The 24,652-nt window shown below is 42.5% G+C and overlaps 1 protein-coding gene across 1 annotated transcript; it reads right to left on the bottom strand.

Moving 5' to 3' along the window:
• Positions 1–284: 284 nt before the first annotated feature.
• On the bottom strand, positions 285–23,598 carry LOC306709015 (immunoglobulin superfamily member 21-like; the record flags this gene model as incomplete). Its single annotated transcript, XM_079177025.1, has 10 exons — positions 285–367; positions 1,788–1,826; positions 1,917–2,109; positions 4,806–4,906; positions 5,951–6,473; positions 7,523–7,638; positions 8,788–8,906; positions 9,106–9,227; positions 11,582–11,694; positions 23,535–23,598. 10 exons carry the CDS (start codon positions 23,596–23,598, stop codon positions 285–287), a joined length of 1,473 nt encoding a protein of 490 aa, XP_079033151.1.
• Positions 23,599–24,652: the final 1,054 nt, after the last annotated feature.

Genomic DNA, 24,652 nt, shown 5'->3' with positions numbered 1-24,652 from the left:
CACCTAAAAACGCATAAACAGTCAGAGTACAGTAACCCATCAGCAAAGCTGCTCACAGTGTGACTGCATGCTGAACAGCATCTGGACCTTTGCTCTGTAGCTAATGCGGTTTCAATATCTGTCTTCTCTCCCAGAGTTGAAGTCCTGCTGCATCTTTAATGTTCAGCGCTGGTGGAACAGCTGGGTGGGGGTTTAGCTACTGCTGGGGGTCATTACAGAGCCGGAGCCTCAGGTAGATGTGGGTGGTGGTGGTGGTGTGTGTGGAGGAGCAGCAGAGCCTCGGGTCACGTCAGCTCGCAGGTGAAGCTCAGCAGCAGCAACATGGAGGTCAATGTGAGGGAGCACCGACTGGCCGCTGCGTCAGTGGCTGCACACAAAGACAGACATACTATTATACACCATGACTGTAACATGTTGACTGTTACAACTTCACCAACTTCCCACTAAAGGAGAAGTCTATATTTGTGATTATTTTAACAACAAATATCATGTTCAGACCCAAACCAATACTGAATATCTTGTAACCAGTATAGTGTGTGTATCAGAGCCTGATATATTCTCTTCCTCTGTGCCATAGAGCTCTATTCAGCCACAAACTCAGTTATTTAATCCCGTCAGTGAGCCACACGGTTCCTGCATTACCGTGACTCTTTCTGAACCCGTCAAGGGTCACTTCCTGCTTGTTCCATGCATACATCGTCTTTTCAAAATACATTTCTGTTTTAACAAGAAACAACTTGATTAGGTTTCGGCAACAAAATGACTTGGTTAGTTTCAGGAAAAGTGGTTTGGGTTGAAAACGTATGTCTGCTACACAGTTAGAAGTCAATATTGACTTTTGGTTTCACACGGGATGCGAACACCAGTCTGCGAGGTCTAACCCCTGTCTGTGTGTGAACCCACACAGACTTTCTTGCTCTCGTTATTACTTCACCATACTTCCTCCTTTACTCCCACCATACCTACGGCCACATAGAGCGTAGCGTAGCTTAGCTTAGGGTCACTGATCAAGCTGCCATAGTGGATGACTTCGGAGTGAGAATGGGCTCACTGTGTGGATAAATTAGAAGTGTTTCTGAGATATCCCCATGTTTCCATCCTTTGGTCCCATGTGAGGAATGGCACCAAAAACTACCAACTACCAACCCACAAGCCTCCTCAGGCAGCCTGCTATGGAGAAGATCCCAGAATGAGTTCTAAAGACATTTGTCACTGCAGTCAACAGGAAGACTGCACCTCAGCTGCTCAGCTCAATCTATAGTACAAGTTCTGTGAAGCTCGACCTCCTTAATCGCCCCGCCATGAGTTCCACGGCAGTACAGTTTACTGATAATTCTTCCAGGAGAGGTTTATGTCCATCAAAGTCTGTCAACTGATACATTCTAAGTTGCAAAAGTCTGGTATGGTCTGCTTCACTTTGAGTTTCAAATGACCTCTACCCAGCAGCCTTTGCTCCTTGTTTGTCATGTTTATCCCATCTTAAAAGACTGGATCGATTCTGGGCCCGATCCTTTTGTCTCCTGATATACTTGCCCTGTGATAGCTGAAAGGTCAGAGGGCAGAGACAACACGGTCATGAAAGTGACTCTGTGAAATGAAGTGGCATGAACGAGGTGTAATCGGGAGAATTGTCATTATAGAATTAAAAACTTGTAATGAAATTCCACAAAACAAAAAAATGAAAATAAGTGATGAAAATACAAATTGAGTTATTACTTAAAATATTTGACAGGATGCCTCCACAGTAACAGTAACAGTGCCTCAACTGATTAGGACAAATGACCTACCAGTTAAATGTTCTCTTCCTTTCTGCAGTCTTGGGTTGTCTGTAAAAACACCAAATCAAATAAAACATTTAGTATGAGCTCTCTGAACAAATGATAAACTATGAGAACAAGTCCACTCACAAGACTCACCAAACACGATGAGGCGGGTGTGAGTGTCTGTGGAGCCCAGAGGATTCTGGGCTGTGCAGCGGAACATGGATCCATTGAGCTCAGCAGGAACTCTCTCCAGGATGAGTTCCCTTCCCTCATGCTCCTCTCTGCCATCGAGCAGACGCCCACCCACCTTTGTCCAGGTGTATATGGGCTCAGGGAAGACCTCGCTCTATGGAAGCACGCACACACACACACGCACACACACGCACAAACAGGTGTGTGAGGAGAGAGCTGCAGGGTCAAGTTGCAAAGTGAGCTGAGAGGTGAAACACTGATCTCTCTGAGCGATGTTCTGAACCCGTAACACTGCACATGGAGCAGCTCCGTGAACAGCACTGGAACAACCACATCAGGTGATTCAAACTGTAGATTTCATATCGAGGGATTTTACAACAAACTCTTCAGTGCTGTGGCTCAGCTTAAGTTAAGGTGTGAGATTCAACCCAATGAAACCAATAATTAAGTGTTGCAATTGGTGTCTTTTTCTAAACAGTGTTATGCAATCACCAACAAAGTAATAGATTTTTTTAGTACAGATGATGATGATGATAATTGTGGCCTGGACCTCAGCCCTGTGACACTACTGACTGAGTGAGTGATGACGTTACACCATCAGAGTCTCTCTTCTAGGAGCCACAGTGTTTCTGCTGGTTTTGCTGTTTATGTACCTCAACTGCAGATTAAAGCAGGCACATTTTAGACAGGCCTTCATTTCTAATTCACTCTGTTTGATAAGTAAAATGATATATGTGTTGATCTTCTGTCAGTCTGTCTCTATGTCCCTCCTCTCCAGACACATTCTCTACTCCACAGGCCACCTCCTCATGAGCCCTCCCTACATGTACCCATCCACTCCCACTGTTCCCTTGTCAGGCACATTACCACACATACACCCATGGTGACTGAAATAGTACAATAAAACTTTAGATGAGCATTCCAGTGCAAAGAAATCTTTAAAGTAAACTGATCATAAAGTTATTACTGTTGAATTTCAATTGAAGTGAAAATGTACATGTTGCTTGTTTGGCATTCACGTTTAATGACTTCATCCTGTATCTGGGACGGCCTTTTATTTGTTTGAGGTGACCGCACGCCCAGCCATTATTTGACAAAATACTGTAATTCATGTAATTATTAAGTGTTTGTTTGCCTTGATAGGCAGAGCGGGGATGAGGATCAGCCATGGATGGAAGAGGAGAAATCAGGGACAGACAGAGGAGGAGAGAGCAGGAGAGGATTCTTTTTCCAATTTTCCTTTGTATCAAATAGATCTTGAGACATATATTAGAAAACAGTGTAATGATATAATCAAAGTAAAGTGTTATTCATAGTGTGTTTGTTGTGTGTTTGATTCATTGTTGCAGCCTGTGGCTCCAGTGTAGCAATGTTGTTTAATATTGTGTCTGATGCCTGATGAAGGTCCTCCATTAAAACCCATTGTGTGTCAATGAAATAGTTTTTATTATATTGTTCTACCTTGTTCTTAGACCTTGCACATTTTGACATTTTTAAAAGTTTGACATTCTCCTTGACGAGACAAAACGGATACAATAAGAACAGACTTCACTCAAAGATACACTTTCCATTCAAATTTGATTCTAAAAGTCTGGAGAGATATTACTGATTGATTCAGAGTCTCGGGGCCCTGACAGCAAAGCCTCAGTCATCTGTGGCCCTCTGAAGCCTCAGGCTCTCTGCTGTACTGGAGGGACTGGCAGTAAGAAAGAGAGCTCGTCACAACCGCGACTGGGATTTAAGGAATACTCTGGGATCTTGGGGAACATGTGACTGTTACAGAAGGAAGCCATTTGCATTTAAATGTGTTGTGGAACGCCATCACTATGTTAATCCATCTAAAGTGTCCGTGGGCAGAGTCCCTGCTGCTGCTCCACATGCTTTCTTTAGAAGGCAAAAATAACAAGTCTATCTACATTCTGAGCAAAGTGTGTTAAAAGTCTCCTAAACTTTGAATGTGAAATCACAAGGTGTGATTGATTGTAAGGTCACAATCCATGTAAATCAGAGTAATTGAGCGTGTCACTGCAGTCACACATGTTATTATAATGCCCAATACAAAAACCCACTATTACAGAGTTTCCATGAAACAGCCAGGAGGGAGAGTTTTACCATCGTCCCTGCTTTCAACAGCTTCACTTCCACACAACAACAAAATGTAACTCAAGTCTCTCAAGTTTGTTTTCTGAATGGACAGATAGGAACTTGTTAGAGTCAAAATCTAAATGACTAATTATAATGTGTGCTTACAAAGCTTGGTGTCCTGATGTGATCCTCCTGTGAACTTCCTCTGACATTAAGCGCCACAGCTGTTTAGTCTATCCTAAAGAACACTCAGCACTGCTTGTAATGGTAAATAAAGTTGTAGACGGCGTCAATACTTCATGGCGTCTTCCAATTATAAAAGTGACCTTTGTACTAGAACCAATTGTTAAAGTGTCCCGATACTTAGAATATGCTGTATGAAGGCAATTCCTGTGTGTTATGCTTTTGTGACATAGATTGCCTGTGACACTGATGTTTACTTAGTATAAATATCCGAAGCTCGGAGACAGATCTCTGAGCAGCCTTGATCCGTGTGTACTGTATGTGAATCAACTCTGTCTCCTTCTTTGCAAAGAATAACTGTCCTGTTTAATGATTGTTACCACGGCTCGAGTGAATTATTCCTAACAGAACTGAAGCCAATTGTTGCCTGGAAGGAAGAAATTCAATTTAAAAACTTGTGATACACTTTGAAAAGTGGTCAAAGGGCCTTTTCTACTCTGTGTTTCTCTGTTTTTTACCCTCCGCCCTTTGGTGACATTCTATGAACTCCATGTTCAAAGAGCCACTGTGTTGGAAACTCACTGCAGAAGGTCCCAGCTGGAAGCCCTGGACGGTGATCCGCACTGTGTCTCCCACCTTGGCCTTACTGGGGCTCATGGACAGCTTGGGTCCTCTGGGAGCAGCTGATGGGAAAGTAGAACAGCTTTTGGACTGCTGTTGTAGAACTTGTATATGTCTGAATAATAGGAAACATGTAACACATGACATAGTGTGTGACCTAAACGTGGCTACCCACATTTCAAGGATGTACCCGCCCACTCAGAGAACATGTCCACCTCCCTTTCACGTAACTGTGGAACAAACCAGTTGAAGTGAAGCACTGCGAACTGCGCTCAAGGCTCAGGATGACCCACTTACTGCTCATTGTTCCCAGTTCTATTTGAATTAATAGATTCAGTGGCTTGCCCATGTTAATTCTCCCTAGCCTTGAATTTGTCCTCCAAAAAATGTGGTTGTGTTGATGTTTGAATCCCAACAGCTCTCATTATACATCTCATTAGGTCTCTTATAACTGCACATGAATTGTGTCAGGACTCCCTTATTGTTACTTAACCAGGTGATCTGAGTAATTCTATTGGAAAAGAGGGTTGACTGACCATACGCCTCTTTCCATCACTGCTCTAATCACAAGAGCTCAGACTGACCACTTTCCTAGAGTCGTACATTCCTAACTTGTTTTCAGAGTTGAGTCTTATATGTTGCGTTACTGAATCCACAGTCCAGCCTCTAAAATATATGGCACTTTATAGCTTTTTGCCCATAATGCACAGCTACAGCAAGGCATTATGGGAAAATGTGTCAGTCACCATCACTGTGTTAAAGTAAGCTACACTTTGTGGCAGTGCTTGAGTGAGTTCTTACCACTGTTTCTGGTTATAATGCTTCCATCTCAACCGCTGGCAGTTATCTTGGTGATATATTAAGCTAAGTAGAAGGTGAGCGTTGTGTCAATGCTGGGCTCAGAGTGTGACGATGCGCTACTCCATGGAAGTAGTAAGTACCAGGTCTGCATTCATACATGTGAATACATTTAAATTACATTTAGAGTATCAGTAACATGATTCGTTTGTTCATTTTTTCCCACAGCACTGTACCAGGAGAGTGTCTGCATTCAAACCTGACCTGAGTAAGTCACCTCAGCCAGTGCGAGTTGGTGCAAGACTCACCCAGTGTGACCTCGGCCTGCATGGGCATGGACAGAGCAGGGTGGTTGACCTCACAGCTGAACAGAGCCTCATTGTCCAGCTGGGGGTTGAGGCTCCAGGTCAGCATGGCTCTCACCTCCATGGTGCCATCACCTGCCGCCTGCTGCCGGTGCTGGAAGTAGTAGAGCGGATCGCTGCTCTGGACCCAGCGCGGAAACTCCCGGCTCACCACCGTCTCGGGGATCACCTCGCTGGTTGTCTCAGGGTCCGACTCGGACCCTTGCTCTTGGCCCTTTTTGGGGTCATTGGGGCCGTCTTGGCCCAGCCGAGCCAGCTTCCCCTCTTGTTCCAGCAGGGACAGGGACTTCTGGAGTTTGGTGTCATCAAGGTCTCGACTGGTGAGGGCCCGGGAGCTCCAGTGCCCTGCTTGGCTCCTGTCCAAGCTCTTTTCCAGACCTGGGCCTTTGCTTTGGTCTTCCACTGAGGAGGAAGACTGGGCAGTTGGCACCACATCAATAAACTCACCATCCCGCTTGAAGTACACCTGAAAGGCCAGGACAAAGACAGGTGAGCCCAACAGGAACACAGAACCTCCATTTGGAATGTGTGTGCTCTCAGTTACAAAAGAGGACAAGGAGACCAGGCAGGTATAAAGGTTTGCATTAATACTGTCTGTGTGGGAGTGTTAGTATTAGATTCTTTACTTAAAGGAGACGTATCATGCTCATACTTATATTTCGGGTTTCTAATAGAACATGTTTACGTCATAGGTCTGAATGCAGAATCCAGGACATCATCCCTCACTGGGTTCCCACCAACCATGTATGTAATGACATGCTTCATTATACTCAAAACTTGATTATATCATGTGCTTAACATTTGTATTACATAATATGTAGATTATTATGCTATAACGTCTTATGACATGTTCATTACATTATCTGTAGTTAATACATTATCTGTTTTACACGTCTAGCCCATACATGTCACGAGGTCATTGAAAGCAAATGATAGGTGATAGAATCTTTAATATTATCCAGACACATAAATATAAATAATCCACATTTCAACAACATTCAATTACACAGCTGTTCTTCTGCTGTAGGTTTAGACATGTGTGTGTCAGTGGGCAGCTTACTGTCAAATGCTGCCGTGTCCTGTGATGTGACCAGAGAGATTGGTGCTTCCCATAATCATTACTTACCTCAACAACAATAACCCAATGCTGGGCAGAGGTGACCTTGGTTAAACAGAGAGAGATTGTTTTATCTAGATTATGATTGCTTCTCTTCATCTCACTGATATGAGAAACCACTCTTCACTAGGCTATGATCATATCACATATGCCGCTGTGTTCCAATTCCCTTCTACCAATCCTCAATACATTTTCACAGGTCATAGAGAGTACAGACCAACGCTTTGCTGTGGCATTAAGCAAAGCCATTGTTTGCTTTTAGTTTTTTGTCTGTGAGCACTAAACTTTTTAAATCCAATGGTGCTTCCAAGCTTTCCTTCCTAGCACACAAAGCGATGACGCAAGCATGATTATGGAGACCTTCAAGAGGGATGAAGAGTAGAAAGGCTCCATCTCACCATGGGAGCTGGCTTTGCTCCTGTAACAATGCAAAGCAGAGAGAAGTTCTGGGCCTCGTAGCGGCTGAAAGGAGCCGGGCTGTTGGCTGCCACCACAGAGATAGACTTGGGAGGTACTGCAGAGGAAATACAAAGCACTCAAACATTCAAGTGCTTTCCATCCATTGAAGGAAAATACATGTCAAATATAAAGTTAGAAAGGTATTTATCAAACAATGAAAAAAACAATGGTGAGTCACTATGCTGGTGATTATATCTATTACATATCAAATCAATTCAATTACACTTTCAACAGAGGAACACATTTTGGGAAATATGCTGATTTGCTTTCTTTTTGAGGGGCAGATGTTCAGATGGATCTCAGCATCATGATCATTACAGAGCCACAGAGCCACTGTGACAACAAGCCTGCAGGAAGTCAGGAGTATTATTTCTACATTTCTGTTCATGTACTGATTCAACCACCAAGATACCACGTGTTCATTATTGAGCTTTAGAGGCGTTGGAAGGTATGTTTTAGCCATGCTATGAAGCTCTAGCATAAGTTCAGTCAGGACGACGATACTCCTGCATGCCTAAGCCTGTAGTTTATTTCCCATACATCTGCCAATCACTCCTCACCCATGCTCACTCATTATTTCCTTGCTGTCATTGTTCGAGGATGTCAATCATGATATCAGCTGTTTAGATCAGCTGGTCTCTCTAGCCAATAGCACAACAAAACAATGGCATTGGTAGCCTACCAGCTTGCTGGTGTCTCTTTACCTTCAGTATGTTCATGCTGCTGTTACACACCCCTCCACCTCCCCATCTCCACCCAGTCTTCATCAGAGTCATCTGCTTCATCAACTCATCATTCTATCAGCCTCATCAGCACCACCACCAGTGTCTGGACTCCACGGGGGGATTTATCTTCTGCTGATCAGGGCAGACGCCCTTCGATTACAAATGTCCCTGTAGAGTCCAAGCGCCAAAGACTCTGAAGACTTTATCATTGCATATTTCATATAATTATCTTTTCTTCATCTGACTTGTCTCTCCTGATTGAAATAAGGATGCTTTTTAGATGGCAATGTCAGTCGGTTGGTCCACCACTTTGGTCCAAACTGACAAATCTATCTATTACTACTGAACTACTGTGAAATGCGGTACAGATATCAATGGTGCCAACGGGATGAATCCTGAAGAATTTTGTGACCCCTTGACTTTTTCTCTAAACATACGTTTTTTAAGATTCATGAGACGACTCAGATATGAATACATACCTATGACAGTGAGGGTGATGCTGCCGGAGGCTAGAATCACTTTGTCTGTGGAGCTCCTGTCATATATCCCCACATGGCACTCATACAGGCCATCATCCTCCATCTGGACCTCAGGAAGCCTGTACAAAGATTACACACAAAGATCATCTCTCATTGTTGACCTCTTGGGTTCTTAAGGTTAGAGATTGTGGAAAGACCACACTGTCAAAAGACGGCATGCTACAGGCGGGAATGTTCCCCAAAACCCGTCTCTCTTTCAAAGGCTTTTTTGTTATTAGAACACATCACAACTTCTACAGTAGTAGTGGCCTGTCTCACCGCACAGTAGACTGGTAGACCAGGTCCTCCCGTCTGCGGTTGTCCTCCATGTTGGAGTAGCTGGTGTTATACATGGCATCATATGTAAAAATCTTCTGTTTGGCACTGCCTCCTTCAATCACCTGAGAGGCAAAGGTTCATTAGCATCATTGAGTTGCATACAGTAGCTGTGACCATGTGGACTTAAATTAAATCTTATAGACTCTAATTTGGGATGATGTCAAGCACATTAAAAGCTTTTCTAGCCACTTGGAAACTGTGTGTATGTTTTACGGTAAAAGAAAACATAGTTAGTAGTAACTGACTGTTTTTGCTGTTGGAGATGTTCTGTCATCAGTTTATAGATGTCTGTCTTACAATACAGGGCTTTGGGGATAATGCTTTATGGAATGCAGGGCATTATATTTTTGCAGTACAGCGGTTGGCCAATGGGACAGCAAGGCTGAATCAGCCAGCCGTATCCCTCCGTGGTTCAGGCAGCAGCTTTAACATGCAGATCATTGATCTGATACATTCCTGAATACTTTGGTCAATGTCAGAAATTGTGCTCAAATAGCTTGTTTTGTGTAGGCACATAAGATACTGTGCAGCTCTAATATGGCCTTAGATTTAGGAAATAATAGTGTGTCACTATTTGTAGTGACTGATTCCTGTAACTAGCCACTCGGCTGGGTGCGGGAGAAGATTGTGTTTTCTTAATCGCTTCGACATAAAGATTCCAGGCTTTTCGTATCTTTGGGTGAGGTTTAATTAGAGTTCACAATTGACAATACAACTTGATATCACTTAGCTTCCTGGTCTCCCTCTGGTGTGTCTGGTTTTGCGATAAAAACCGTGCAATCTCCCCGTCACCCATGCATCATCACCCTGTCAGTTGCACCTGTGCCCCATATATAAACTACCTGCCACACAAATACACACTGCCACCCGTGGTCAACCTGAGATAGGCTCCTAATTCAAACATAGTGTAACCAAGTGGAACTGACGGGGTGAAACTATTGGGTCCGCCGGACCGGTAATTGGGTGCACGGCTGATTAGGTGAAAAGATGCACCTGCTGGTAAATCGCGTCCTTTCTTTCTCCCCACCGTCACGAGTGGGTGTGCTGAATCGGTTCTCTGTCTCCGCCGCCACGAGCAGGGATGCTGAGTCATCTACTGTCTCTTCCGCAACAAGCTAAGTTGCGTCGGTAGCGCAGTGTCTGCAGGCCTCCTGTACGGAGGGGACAGTGTGTGTGGGGAGGATGGCTGGTTCAGGTATATATGGTTTTCATTATGTATTTCGTGTGCTGGGGAATTGGGTACAATTGTGAAATATGTTAATGTTGTATTTGTATTTTAAAGAGCTTCCTGAGCAGTGCACCCAATGGTAGCTGGGGGGGAATCCAAGTGGGGGTGGCTAGGTTGCTGAACAGTCGGTGGGTTGAGGTAGTTTCTTTTGGGTTTGTTTTCTGTTTATTGACAGTCATTTGTGATTAATTATGTTTTCATTTCTTTTCTAGTTAGTGGGTTTTTTTCTTCATGATACCTCCTGGGCTCTGTACATTGTCAAAATATTTCTCATTAGTTGGTGAGCATACTAAACAGCATTGTGTTAGCATTGTCAATGTGTGCATGTTAGCATGCTGACATTAACAATTAGCTCAAAGCACTGCTGTGCCTAAGTACATGCTCACAGGCAGGCGACAACTGGTTCTGAAAAGTGAAGCCAAAGCTTCACGTGTTAAAGCTGCATTCTCTCTAGTGTCCACCAGGGGGCGACTCCTCTGGTTGTATAGAAGTCTATGAGAAAATGACTCTACTTCTCTCTTGATTTATTACCTCAGTAAACATTGTAAACATGAGTTTATGGTCTCAATCTCTAGTTTCAAGTCTTCTTCAATACAGCATGATGTTCATTTAGTACATGATGGTCCATTTAGAGTCACACAGACCATAAAGCAGGGGATGCTTTAGGGCGGGGCTACACAGTGATTGACAGGTCTCTACCACAGAGTTGTCCGGTCTGGGAGTTGTCTGTTTTCTTCTTAGAACTTAAACTCTTTCACAGTTTGTTTTCAGCTTATGAAAGTTTATTGTAACGTTTTGGTTGCCTAACGTCTCAGTTGTACTTCGCTCCACCACTTGTGTCACTTGTGGTTGCAAAAAACAAGATGTCAACGGCCAAAATGCCGAACTAAGGGCTTCGAAACGGCAGTCCACAAACCAATGGGTGACTTCACAGTGAATATATACACTTCTTATAAACAGTTTATGCTCACAGGCTGCTAGCTAGACTTTAAGTCTCGTTTGTACCAACAAGCACCAAATCAGTCACATATTTCCCAAGTCTAACATGAGACCATCGTTCTTGACAAAACAGGGTTATGGCCAAACCTATAGACCTCTACATTTATCATGTTTCTAACAGACACATTAGGGCTGAAGGAGAGAGTTATCAAGCAGCTGTTATTGCATTAAGTTCACCTGTGTGCTCACCCGAAACCATACAATCTCTCGGAGGTTGCCGTCTGTTTGGAAGTTGCACTTGAGTGTGACTGTGTCTCCAATGACAACAGGAGGAAGAGGCTCAATGGAAACGGTTAAATAACCTGCAAAAGAGAGAACAATCGCAGACATTTTGAAATGACATGTAATGTATGGCTTCTTACAAAGAATGTTGCTATGAAAGCATGGCTGGGTGGTTGAAGAGGCTGGCATCAGGCTGCTATTGTGATTAATCAAGCAGATGTGTTGTCACAGCGTGTAACAGAGTTAATGATTCCACTTGCCATCACTGGTCATTATTTGCTAATATTACTGTATTGTAAGTTATTACTAAGCCATATCATTTCCTCTATTTCTGTCAATATCATTTATAACTTATTATCATTAGTTTCCCACGGAGACAAGTGTGTTGTGTGTCACATGAGCGCGCTCTGCTGGGCCTCTGCAGACTTGAGTGGTTCGCCCGCGCTTTCCGTGACCAGTCTGCAGCACTCTGTCTCTGTGGTAAGTTGATCTGTGACAAGCTCCGTTGTGATATCTGTAGAAGTTCCTTTTTGTCCGCAGAATTGTTTCGATTTATAATTTCTAGAGCAAATGTTTTATACTGCTAACTTTATTTAGCATTAGTATCATGCTAACAACGGCTAGCTCAAGCATTTGTTTCTTTACTTTGTCAGTTCCCGGAGTGTGTGACCACGAGGTGGGCTGTGAGACACCCTAATGTGCTTCTGTTTACCAGATGTGCTGTCTTATGATTAAACGGCTGGTTGGAGCCAAAAAGACATAACGTGTAGCTGAATCAAAACACAACGCAAAGAGAGAGTACACAACTGCTACAAGCGCAACAACAGCTCCACTTTACTGCTGTATCTGTATGGAGCAAGACAACCTAAGGGCAGTGGAGAGCACTTGTTGGACAACTGAAATGTCCAGGTCCTCATTAGTATTTATGGAGAGTCTGTTCAGAGGGAGCTCCAGTTAGTGCTGGGCGATGTACCGGTTCATCCGGTATACCGGTTTTAATTTCCTTATGATATACATTTTTCACACACCATCATACCGGTGCATAGCCGCACCAACTGCTGTCACTCTTTAACAGGCAGCTAAATATATTGTTTGCCGCTATGAGGGCAGTGGTCGGAGCTAGTTGTCTTAAGTGTATTGAGAGGGACCCCTAATCATGGTTATAACTTTATAACACAACAATTAATAACCCACAACTAACGCTCTTTAACAGGACAAAACATCACGACACAACATTTTGTGACACATAAACAATTTGTAACACTAATAATTGTACATTTATAAAATTACACCACCAAACGGCATGCTGGGTACAGCTTGCTAGCTAGCCCGCTAGCACAACAGTCTGCTAACAGCTGGGAGAGGCTGTTGCTACAGTAACGCTACATTAAAGAACAGAACAGAGCAATGCAGGATGAACAAAGACAGACCGGAGCTGCAGCGATAGTCTGTGCCCAAGAGAGGAGCTGGGTCTGCTGTTTGGAAGTGTTTTGGTTTTAAAAAATTGGACGTCCAAAAGACTAAATATTGCAAAGTGTGTTGAGCCACTGTTGTTGCCTCTGGTGGTAACACGAGCAACTTACTCCATCACCTCAGCAGAAAACATGTGTTGTAATACCAAGAGTGTGATTACGGTCGTCAACCGGTAACATTAACGCGAGTGAAACAGTGAAGCCAAAGGGTCACACATCGCTTGAAGAGGCATTTGCTCGAAGCACTGCATATGACAAGAAAAGCAAACGGCAGAGCGACATTACGAACGTAATAACGATCCAGCTATGACATGGTCCCACTACAGACAGTCAAGAAAGACTCAGAGCAATGATTAAAACACTGGATTCAAGGTACGTCTGACCGGGGTGAAAATACTTCAGCCAAACTGCTATCCCAACATTATACGACCAAACGAGCACACCCTATAGTAAGCAAAGCCTTTATACATGATGACATTAACATGTTTTTATATTCTATGTACTCCTGACAGTAGAGTAAGTCACTATATACCTATATAAAAACACAGTCAAGGAAAAAAAAATAATACTGTGAAATACCGTGAAACTACCAGAATCTTAAAAAATACCGTGATACACATTTTTGGTCATACCGCCCAGCACTAGCTCCAGTCAGCTGTTAGAAACCAGAAGAAAACAAGATAAAGGAGCCTGGTTTTGGCTACATTTTTCAGACTTCTCATCCCCCTACCTGGATCCAGTACAGCAGAGAGCTCCTTCTCCAATGTAATGAATCCAATGATCCCCGGAACTTAAATCTCTCAACTTGGACTTGAACAAATTTCAGGCTGATGGCCTATGGGGCTTTACCTGCAGGGGGGGGTAGAGGTGGCATTCGCCTTAAGATGAAAAGACAGCCCCTCTCTCGCGTACCAATCTCGTTTATCTCTAGTGTTCTCTTCAATGTCCCTTTGGAATGAAACCAATGAACTGCAGGTGCAGGGTCACGAAAGCCATAAATTCAGAGTGGCAGATTTCAGCCTTGACTGAGACATGGCTGTCTGATTGAGACTTGGACACAGATTTGGGACTTGACGGATTGGTGTGCCCATTCGTTCCATGGCATTCCATGTTTCTTCAAGTCAAGCTTGTCCAACCTAGCAACAGTATCTACTGTAAGGTGGGCGGGACTTAGGATCGGTCAATCGCTCTACACTGCACTCATATGGCGATTACAGCTGATACGTGGAAGCTATGCTATGGAGAACGAAAAATGTCTTAAGTATAAATAAATAAATGTATAAATAAATGTATAAAGAAATACAGGAATAAATAAATAAATGCTGAAATAAATACTGAAATATTTAAATGCTGAAATAAATAAATAAAAGAATAAATAAATGCTGAAATGAATATATAAAAGTTGATACCTAAACAGGACATAAATAAATAAATCTATTTCTACATTTCTGTTCTTCTTCATGTATTTATTTCTGTATTTCTGTGTCCGTATGTTAATGAGGTAGGCGGTCCGAACCGCATTCTTAAGCAGGATTGGTCAAGTAGGGGAGCAAGACAGAAGCAACCGATTCCTAGCAGATCATCCCTGTAGACGACGTCAAAAAACAAGCAGCACTAATGGCTTCCACAGTCTGCAGCTGGGACTGCTGCGCAAGGTTGCTGCCGCCTGTGAGTGCTTTGGGACGGCGGAGGGGCTCACGGCAGCACCCGCTGCTCGTTGAAGACAGTAACTGCAGAACGATACGTGCTTTCACGTTGGAGTCTCCAAAACACCAGAAAAGTCTTTAATAACACCAGAAAATGTTGCTAGATTTGTCGCTAGTCGCTTTTGATGAAAAAAGTTTCCAAGAGGATTTGGAAAGTCGCCAGATTTAGCGAGAAAGTCGTCAATTTGGTAACACTGAGCTAGCTAACTTCAACGTTACTGTGCAAGGCAGCAGTAGTAGACCAGAAGCCATCACACTCCTGTGACCAATCCTGCTTTAGACAGAGGTTAGGACCTCCCACCTCATTAGCATACAGACACATGAAAAAATTAATAAATGTAGGTGAACAGAAATGTAGAAATAAATATATGTATTTTTTTATGTCCTGTTTGATTATCAACTTTTATTTTTTTATCTATACATTTATTTATTTATTTCTATATTTCTTCCAGCATTTATTTATTTCAGTATTTATTTCAGCATTTAATTATTCTTTTATTTATTTATTTCTGTATTCAAACATTAATTAAGCATTTATTTATTTCTGTATTTATTTAAATAAATGTATTAATGCATTTAGTACTATTAATACTTAAGTCATATTCTGTCCTCCGTAATGCAAGCTGCAAAATCAAATTAAATGTGAAATCAGGGTAAGAAAAAGGAGACAAGAGGACAAAATTGAGACACAGCTCAGGATGAACATTGTCGTGAAGTAAGAAGTAACACAGAGCTTAACTGCTACAAATCAGACCAGCAGCAGGCTCAGGATGATAATGAGTTTTGTTTGAGATTTAATGTACAGGATTTCAGTGATAAACACTCTGAGCTCAGAAATAGTCTCTTGTTGACTCCCCTTTTAATCCATCCTCGATGAGCGTAGTATGATCACGTTTAAAAGGTTGTAGACCCGTGAAATCCCAGGCTCAGATTATATAGGTAGTCATCTGCTTTTAGTATGTGCAGAGCAACTAGGTCCTATTTTTAATCATATCTTCCAACTGTCATTTACTCAGCAGATGGTGCCATCTCAATGGGAGTGGCCTGTTGTGCTGCTCGTTGCCAAGGGCAATCAACCTAAAGCCGACATCAGGCCTTTTAAATGAACCTCCTTGGTTATGAAGACTTTTGCTAAACTAGTCAAAGGAGAGCTCTTATCTAAAACTAAGTGTCTTCTGGACCCTTTTCAATTTGCTTATAGAGCCAAGGGGTGTGCAGCACGCCTCCATCACCTTGCTTAACCTCCTATATAAACACTTAAACACTAACTTTTCATCAGCTTGTTAATACTATCCAGCCAGGCAGTGGACATGGTAAGTGTTTATGTGAACTGATGTGTGTTTCTATGTTATAGTGTATGTTTTATGCTTTGCTTTGTGCTTTATGTTTACTGCAGCATAAAAAACCCTCTCAGGACAGATAATAAAGGGGCTTGGCTTGACTTTTAAATGTGTACATTGGAGTGAACTGGGAGAATACTAAGGGGTTTGAAACACTGGAGTCAGCATGTGTAAGAACAATATCTACAAGACTTGACCTCATATCGTTCAGGTCATGAGAACACCCAGGTTACAGGTTGTTAAGATGGGAAAAATGCTACCTAACAGGCTCAACATCAAGGACTGTTGTATTGGAATATACAAGCGTTCATGTTATTGTGACCACCCTCTGATATTGGAGGGATTCATTTATATATCATATTTCTTATGTTGTTCATCAAACCTAAGTAGGATCTCTTAGGAACCAAGCAGGAATAGTAACAATGGCTGTACTGCATTATGCAGGTACTTATTCCTCCAGGAAAACGAGGAGCTGGATTGCTGTGACTCGTAGCACAGGGGAAGCAGTACATTGTCATGCTGAATATGTAACACGGAGACACACCTTGAAGCAAGGGGAAAGCACAGCACACATTTAACTATGGGAAGAGAGGAAGGTCAAACGCAAAGAGAGATGTAGGAAGTGCAAAAAATGTAAAAGCGAGCTGCAGTATGAGGTGGGGAAGTTTGAGCAGGTTGCTCTGGAAGACAGAGCACAAATAGAAAGAAAGACAGATATTCCTGACTGGTGACAATTATTAATCACTACCCTGCATGCCTTCTAGTGAAACTTTGTTTCACCCCACTTTAAATCCATCTTTATTTTTAAGTTCTAGTTTAGGACGTTTGCAAAAATTCTGTCAAGCTGAATTTTGAGAAAATGTGTGTAAAAAGATGCTTACAACAGTTAGAACATTTCCATTTAAAAAGGTGCAGCCATAAAACATTGTCTTGGGTTTGAATATGTAATGCTTCAAGGAAGAGCTGCAACAAGATAATACAGAATATATAGGATTCTTTTTGAAAGTTTAAATGAACTGACTTTTACAAACTTAAAGCTACGCTCGAGAAAAAAAAGGGAATACTGGATGTTACAGTTTAACCTACAAATAGATAATTATTCATTGTTATCATTCATCTGTGTGGTTGTACTAATGAAATTATCTAAACTTTCAACAAACAAACTTTGCTGACATCTGGATATTTAATATGGACTATCAATTGGATAAGATGGGATTAAGTTTAGCATGGATGTACATCTGCTGCTACATTTCTTCATGACACTCTGGCGCTTGTGTGTTAGATCAGCAGCTCAACATCAGTTGGTGCTGTCAAAGCAGCAAAGCATTAAACATTTTATCCATTAAGGCCAGCTGCCCTGCAAGAGAACCCGACAGTGAACTAAAAGTGGACCCTGACCTCTGTCAGTCTAATAAACACAGACAGCTCTCTCATCTCACTGCTTAGATACTGTAATCCCCAGGAGCCCAGTGGTGGGCCGTCAGGGCCAGCAAGGCCTTCTCTGCTTTTTCCAATTAGATTTCACCCCTTTGTCTCTAGGTAAGAAGAGAGGCTCGAGGCCTTCAGACTTGTGAATCCCTTTGCAGTTTAAGTGAATGGGGACGATGTTGTTGATTGTCATAGTCTTCAACCAATCAGATCTTTAGTTTGACATGTTGGGCGTATTCTTTGACGTGCCAGAGCTGCTAGCTGGCCTAGAAATACGTCAGCATTATGTGCAGCTCAGTTTTAAGGTGCAGCTCTACAGTGAGGTGCAGCGTGCGCTGTGATTGGTCAGTGGGCGAGCACGTGACTATTGTGAACCAAAATGTAAGATAGCCAGCAGAGCTTAGTTGAGTAGTAAGAGCTCAAATTGAAAGATATGGAAGAAATTAAGATTTTTTTTGCATTTTGCTTGGTGTAGCTTTTTAACTAGCTTTGTTTTTTTAACACTCAATGGCTGAAGGAGGAGAAACGGATTTGTGAGTTGGGATTTAACTGTGGGATTAAACTCTTTGTCAACAAAGAAAGGAGGGTGGAGTTTATCTTTAAGTCAACTGCGTTAGATTTTTTACATCTAATATCTGAATGGCCCTTGAGTGTGTAGCAGAATGCGTGTTGCTGCTGTTGTTTTCCCGTTAAGCTAGTTAGCCTAGCCTCCCAGAACACGTGCAGTGCCACGTGTTTTTTTTGGTTCCGGGTTCAGAGGTCACAGACCGTTGTCTCCTACGTGAGCGCAGAAAACATTATATTTCCCACAATTTAAGCTTCTGCATTTTCCAAATGCTCTAGTATTATTCAAACGTATTTTCGGTTCGTAAGCCTCGTATCGAACGGTTTAATACAAGTACGTGTGTTCAGCTGCAGGACAGCAGTGAAGGCCCAGGTATAAAATGCACAGCCCGCTACAGTATTTACACCACTCAATATCAATGATGAGTCAACGTCATGGTGTTTGACATTCTGTACATGACCACAGATAACGTGGTCTAGCGACTTGTAGCTCATAATGTCTCTCTGGTGTAACATTACAAGCTGGGTTTCTCCACCAAATACATGTTTATATCTGGACACTAAATATTGAACCACTAGCTAATATACACACACACACAAATCTGGAAAGTCAATTTGTTTAGGTTGCATTTCCCGTCTTTAGTGGTTAATGTCCTTGTAAACTGCGTGCATACGCTTACTTACATCAACACTGTATACAAACTATTGGAACATACACAAGTTAGAAACTATGAAAACAGCATTTCAATTGAAACAGCACATGTAATATCAAATGGCTTTCAAATGATTCACGTGGGAAAAAGACAGAATGTGATATCGGCACATGTGGTTTTCAGATACCTCACTTATGAAATACAAGACCTCACAGGGGCGTGAATATAGACAATGAGGCTGCAGTGGGCTGGGCAGGCCCTCCAAAAATGAGTTTGTATTTGACGTGTGTGTGTGCGTGTGTGCGTGTGTGTGTGTGTTTATCATAACTAGTAACTGTGAGCACCGGGGCCCATCGTAACTACCTTACGCCTCTGAGAACTCTGACCTACGACATCCTCTGTCCTTGGACCCTCACATTGCAAAAGGAAGAACCCAAAAAACAAAACCTGTAAAAAAAATTGAGTAATGTAATATTTGACATGTGAAAAGACTCATTTCACATGTGCTTTCATTTGTAAGGGACTGACACAAAGCCGCAGGCTAGTCTTTGCAGTGTGTGTGTGTATGTGTATGTGGGCTGCCCTCATGGACTGGGACCAAAACCAAAGGCACCTTGCGGAGCAGCAGGCTGGCGGTGCTGGGAGATGCTCTGAGGCCCTCTGTCATCACAGTCAGCCTCACCTCCACAACACTGGCCTGTACTGCATGACGTCAGCCGGCCTACAGATTATTTTCCCCATGTTTTTCCTCTTAATCCTCCCTCCAGCTTTTCATCCAGAGAGCCAGACATTTGCCGAGCTCTGGTCTCTCCACACACACACAAACAATGTGGCACAGAGATTTACGCATATCAGAATAGCACTGAAATTATAAAAAAAAAAAAAAAACAGCCCTCGCATAAGTGATTCATAATGTCTTTTGTAAACAACAGAAAGCAATCATTTAACTGAGGGAAAGCATATTTTGGAATAAGATTAAGGTTAGTGAAATGAGATATTGGGGAGTGATACCACTGTCCATCCCAGCTTAGGTTGGGCTGTGGACTGCGGCTGCTCTTGCCCTATTTTAATGTGACAAACATGGAAAGGACAATTCAACAGCATGGCCTTTATACTGGGCTGTGAACTGCTAAGTGTTTGATATTCCATGCCTGTTGTTGTCTTTAGGAGATAAAGCTCATGCAGCCAAGACCCTCCACTTTCTGTACATTTCTGCTCTGCGGTCAGATGAAAGACTCCACACTCCAACATATCAGCAGCAAGTCAAAAGACTACAAAAGATGGTGCTGCAACTCCGGGGATTATTAATGGTGGACGTCAGGCAAAACAAAAGCAGCTTTGAGTGGGAAATACGAGGTTTCCCCTCATGTTAATACCCATCTTTGATCACAGAGCTCACTTCTATATTCAGGGCAGCTACATCTGTCTTCTGGCTAACAAGCTGCCAAACTTCAGGACAACATTTTCACCTGAAAGAACTGGCATTTGAAACCCCTTTCATCTTCTGAACATCAGAAATTCTTTTCCAGAGCAAAAGAAGACAACATTCTGCCATCCACCCTGACAAGGTTCAGATCAATGTCATATCTATGTGTTAAGCACAGAGCTGGATTCGGGACATGATTAGTCCGATTTGTGGGGTCACACCCTGACTCTCCACTGATCCTGGCAGCTTTGAATGTAGCTGGAGAAGGCATCTTCATGTTCTGCTGCACTTTAATTTGGGATGCAATTACAAGAGGCAGTGACAGTTGTGTCATAAAAGAATTATAAATTAAGCTCCTCTACATGTCATTCTCTAAAATACATGAGAAAAACAAGGAAGAAATAAATAAACAAATGATTTCTTCCCTCTCCCTCTGCAAAAAAGGGCAACTTGCACTCTAACCTTATTGCGACATGGCAGATAGTGGCTGCTATCAGCGGACATAAGCCATTCTTTGTGAATTGGCCCCAAAGAGTCTACAGCCATGCCAGTGGCCCTGTGAAGCTGAACTGAAGCATTGCGGTGCTTTGAGGAAAATTATTCAGCATGTATTCATACAATTCATCCTGAGGGGAACATGAATGTCTGAACCAAATCTCACAGCAATTACGCCAATAGTTTTTGAGACATTTTACTCAAGACCACAAATGTAAACCTCACGACATAGTGGTGTCCTTCTAATGGTGGAATTATCTCAGTCTGGACCAAAGTGGTCAACCCTTCAACCAACAGTGGCTAAAAACAACAGTTTGTGCTCTTAGAAGGATGTGTTGTGGAATTACAGTTTATATGGCTGAGCAGCACTTCAAGACGCTGCACACATCACTGCACCATGGTTTGCCAAGAAATAGTTCCAGCACATCATTGTTGTTTCTACATTTTCATTTGTGTACAGATTAAACAACTCAGAAACAAAACACTTTTATTCAGAAAGCATGAGGATGTTAACTGGTCATGCAATTACAATTTAGAGTCATTATGTATTTAAAAGGGTGGGGGGGAATTAAACAACCCCAAATGGAAATTAAGTGGAGCAAATAAAGTGGATTAATCAGTTAAACCTACAATAAAAGTAAGGGCCTATGGTGGTTGCTGTAACAATACGGTATAGTTACTGTATATGTGTTTAATCAATAAACAACTTTTAGCTTTAAAAAATGTTATGATTATGATTTTATTTACTATCTTTTATTCATCAAAACTGGCACTGTTGAGTGTGTCAGTGCTCCACATACTGTCAGCAAAGGGCTCCATTGGTTTATTGCAGGGGAAGAGAGCTTCATTCACAACCCAAAATCTAGACAGAGGCTACCAAGATCATAGACTGAAAACAGTGAATTGTGCTTTGGGATTAAAATCCACAAGCGTTTTGCTCTGAACAGCTGCAAACATTTAATCATTTTAAAGTACAGATTACCTTTGAGCCATATGGGTCGGACAATGGGTTTTTTATCCCAGAGGGGAAAATCTCCAAACAGCATTAGGTAACTTAGATGACATCTCTCCTGCTCTGAGGTCACATCAACAGGCTGCATTAACATCTGAACTCCCTTTGGCGTAACATATCCCTTCTTTTGTTTTAGATTTGTACTCATCATCGCTCATCAACAGGAGGTGGGCTGAACAGGTGGATTTATTTAATTATGAATAAAAGCAATATTATTAAATGCTCACATATTCTTTACATTACTGCACATTTTCAAAAGCAGATCAAAAGTTTTGATGTTTTTTTAACTTCCACAAACCAGCCTTAGGAGGCTGTTTATGGTTCTACAACAGGTGTGACAGGACATGAACGTCGTCCTGCTGCATTAGAGTCAGACGTGCCACATCCTCTCTTTCTGCCTCGTATCATAAAGAATACACCACTTCCTTCACTGCCACTGACTGTTATCAGTGAACGTACATCGTGACCTGCAAAATCATCCAATACGAACACATTTCCAAGGAATATAGGACTGTGCATTGTGTATATAACTTTTTAACTTCAAGTTCCCATTCTGTGTAGTGCACACAGCAGAATACAACAGCTTCATTATTTGCCCAGTAAGTTTATGGCACTGTGATTTAAAGAGAGCCCAAAGTTAAATTATTAATGTGTGAATCATCTTGATTGGCCTAGTATTTCTATACATACAAGGAATAAACAATCAAACCAGACATCACCTTTACTGTGACGGATCGCCCTACACAAACAATTTTCAAGTGTCTGCAAGTTGATTTTCATCCTGAATGGAAACCAACGGCGAATACATGAACAACATACAACAGGCTGCAACACATTTACATTCCAGGTCTACTTACTAACCTTTCTTTCTTTCAACCACATCTGATGGTCTCTATGAGGTGGGGGACTTTTCCAAGTTGATTCCATGTGTCCTTAGCACAACATTTCTACCATATATATATATATAAGGACCATCAATATAAAACAGGAGCAGAAGGGTAATTCCCATTCAAATCAATGTCGCTGGATGGTCAGAGCGGCGGCCATTTTTATGTGTACCATTGTACGCTGTAGCTGGCTAACTTCCATATAAACTAAACCAACTTACGGCAAAGTCCCGGACTCACTGAGGCTAGGTTTCACAGTAAGGAGTAAAAGCAGCAGTGAAGTAGTAACATTATGAAGCGTAGAGAGTCAGAGCTACTGTTTAAAATAAAACAACTTAATGCTTCATTGCCACACTCTTGTCACAGCGTAGGAAAGCACATTGCAGAAAATGAGCCATACAGCGGGCTGGGGGCAGCGCTGGGTCCAAAAGTCCCTCCCCTCACTCCCCATGGAGAGGGCCAGCTAAAGTTACCCTGCCAACTAGCCAGCCATCCATCACCAGAGCCATGTGCACTCTACTCCGTTTCTATTTCTATGATGACCACTCTTGTTATGTAGTCAAGGTTCCCTACTTAGGTCAGGTGATGACAAACTCCGTCTGCTAATGAAGACCATTAGATATGCTTGAAAGACCTGAAAAAAGCTAGTAAGTGGACCTTGAGTTAAATTGGCATTTTCTTTTCCTTTTAACTACTTTATACTACTTTTTCTCCTTAAATTACAAATGTGCAAAAATACTGCTCAATGATCATCATATGGCCAACATCATCAATATCAAATAAACAACATAACAACATACCATTTAACCTCCACACACTTCCTGAACATATTCCATGAAGCTTTCAGCCTTTAAAGGCACTCTGAGCACTTTTTCTGCCCTGCTCGTCACCTTAATCAAACTGTGCAGACCTCTCGTTGCGGATCATGTCCACTTACCAGCTGCTAGACTGAGAGTGTGAGCAGAGAGGAGAAGGCAGCAGAGAGCGAGAGGACCAGTCATCCTGCTGGGTGCTGCTGCTCACAACCAAGGATGCTCCATCTGTCATCAGAGCGGAGGACGACGTTTGATCTCCCATCCTTCACACTGAGGCTGCCTCGCTCTGCCACCCGGTTTATAGTCTGAGGATTACAGCCGCTCTCTCTCTCTCTCTCTCTCTCTCTGCAGTGCATGCTGGGAGTGAGAGTGTGTGAGTGAGTCGCTGAGCGAGTGGGTTTTTCGACCTTTTATTTTCTTTTCCCTAGTTTGTGTATTATTTTAATGTGGTTTATTTGTTGGTTTTCACTTTAAGTGTAATCTTTTTGGGGGAGTTTGGGTTGTTTGGTGTTTTTTTTCTCCTGCCAGTGTCTCGCCGGTCGCCGTCCTCCATGGTGAATGGAGAAACTTTGTCCCACCTCACGCGAAAGCTCGGCATTACAATCAGCGTCGGCTTTCTGTGCAGCGTGGAGGACATTGGGCTGGCTGTGGGGGACATGGTCGGACACAGCAGCGTAAAGTCGGCCGCTCGGATGAACTGCAGCGTGGTCATTTTCTTGGACCGGTGGAGAAGTTAATGATATGTTTGTCCAGGCGTTGCCACCGATGCAACCGGCCACGAAAGTAGTCCTGTCAAATGTCCCTCCTTCAGAATCAGAATCAGAACCGTTTATTGCCATGGTATGTTGAACATACAAGGAATTTGACATGACGGGAAGGTGCTTAACATTTAACAATCAACAACAATCAGTGCAAGTAGAAACATATTCAAATTTACAGGGGGATATAAAATAAAGTAAGATATAAAATAAAGTGAAACGTAGAATAAGGATGGAACCGGTGCTGATGGTCCGGGAGGCTGAGACGTGTTTTCCCAGCTTGACGTGCTGCTTTCTGTCAGACAGGAAGTCTGTGATCCACTTGCAGGTGGAGTCGGGCACCTGCAGCTGGGAGAGCTTGTCATGCAGCAAAGACGGAATGATGGTATTGAAGGCAGAGCTGAAGTCCAAAAACAGGATCCTGGCGTAGGTTCCTGGGGAGTCCAGATGCTGGAGGATGAGGTGAAGCGCCATGTTGACTG

The sequence above is a fragment of the Pholis gunnellus genome (assembly GCF_910591455.1).
Source record: "Pholis gunnellus genome assembly, chromosome: 2".
NCBI lineage: Eukaryota > Metazoa > Chordata > Actinopteri > Perciformes > Pholidae > Pholis > Pholis gunnellus.
The sequence above is the reverse complement of the archived record's forward strand: the minus strand, read 5'-3'. Positions and strand labels throughout refer to the sequence as shown.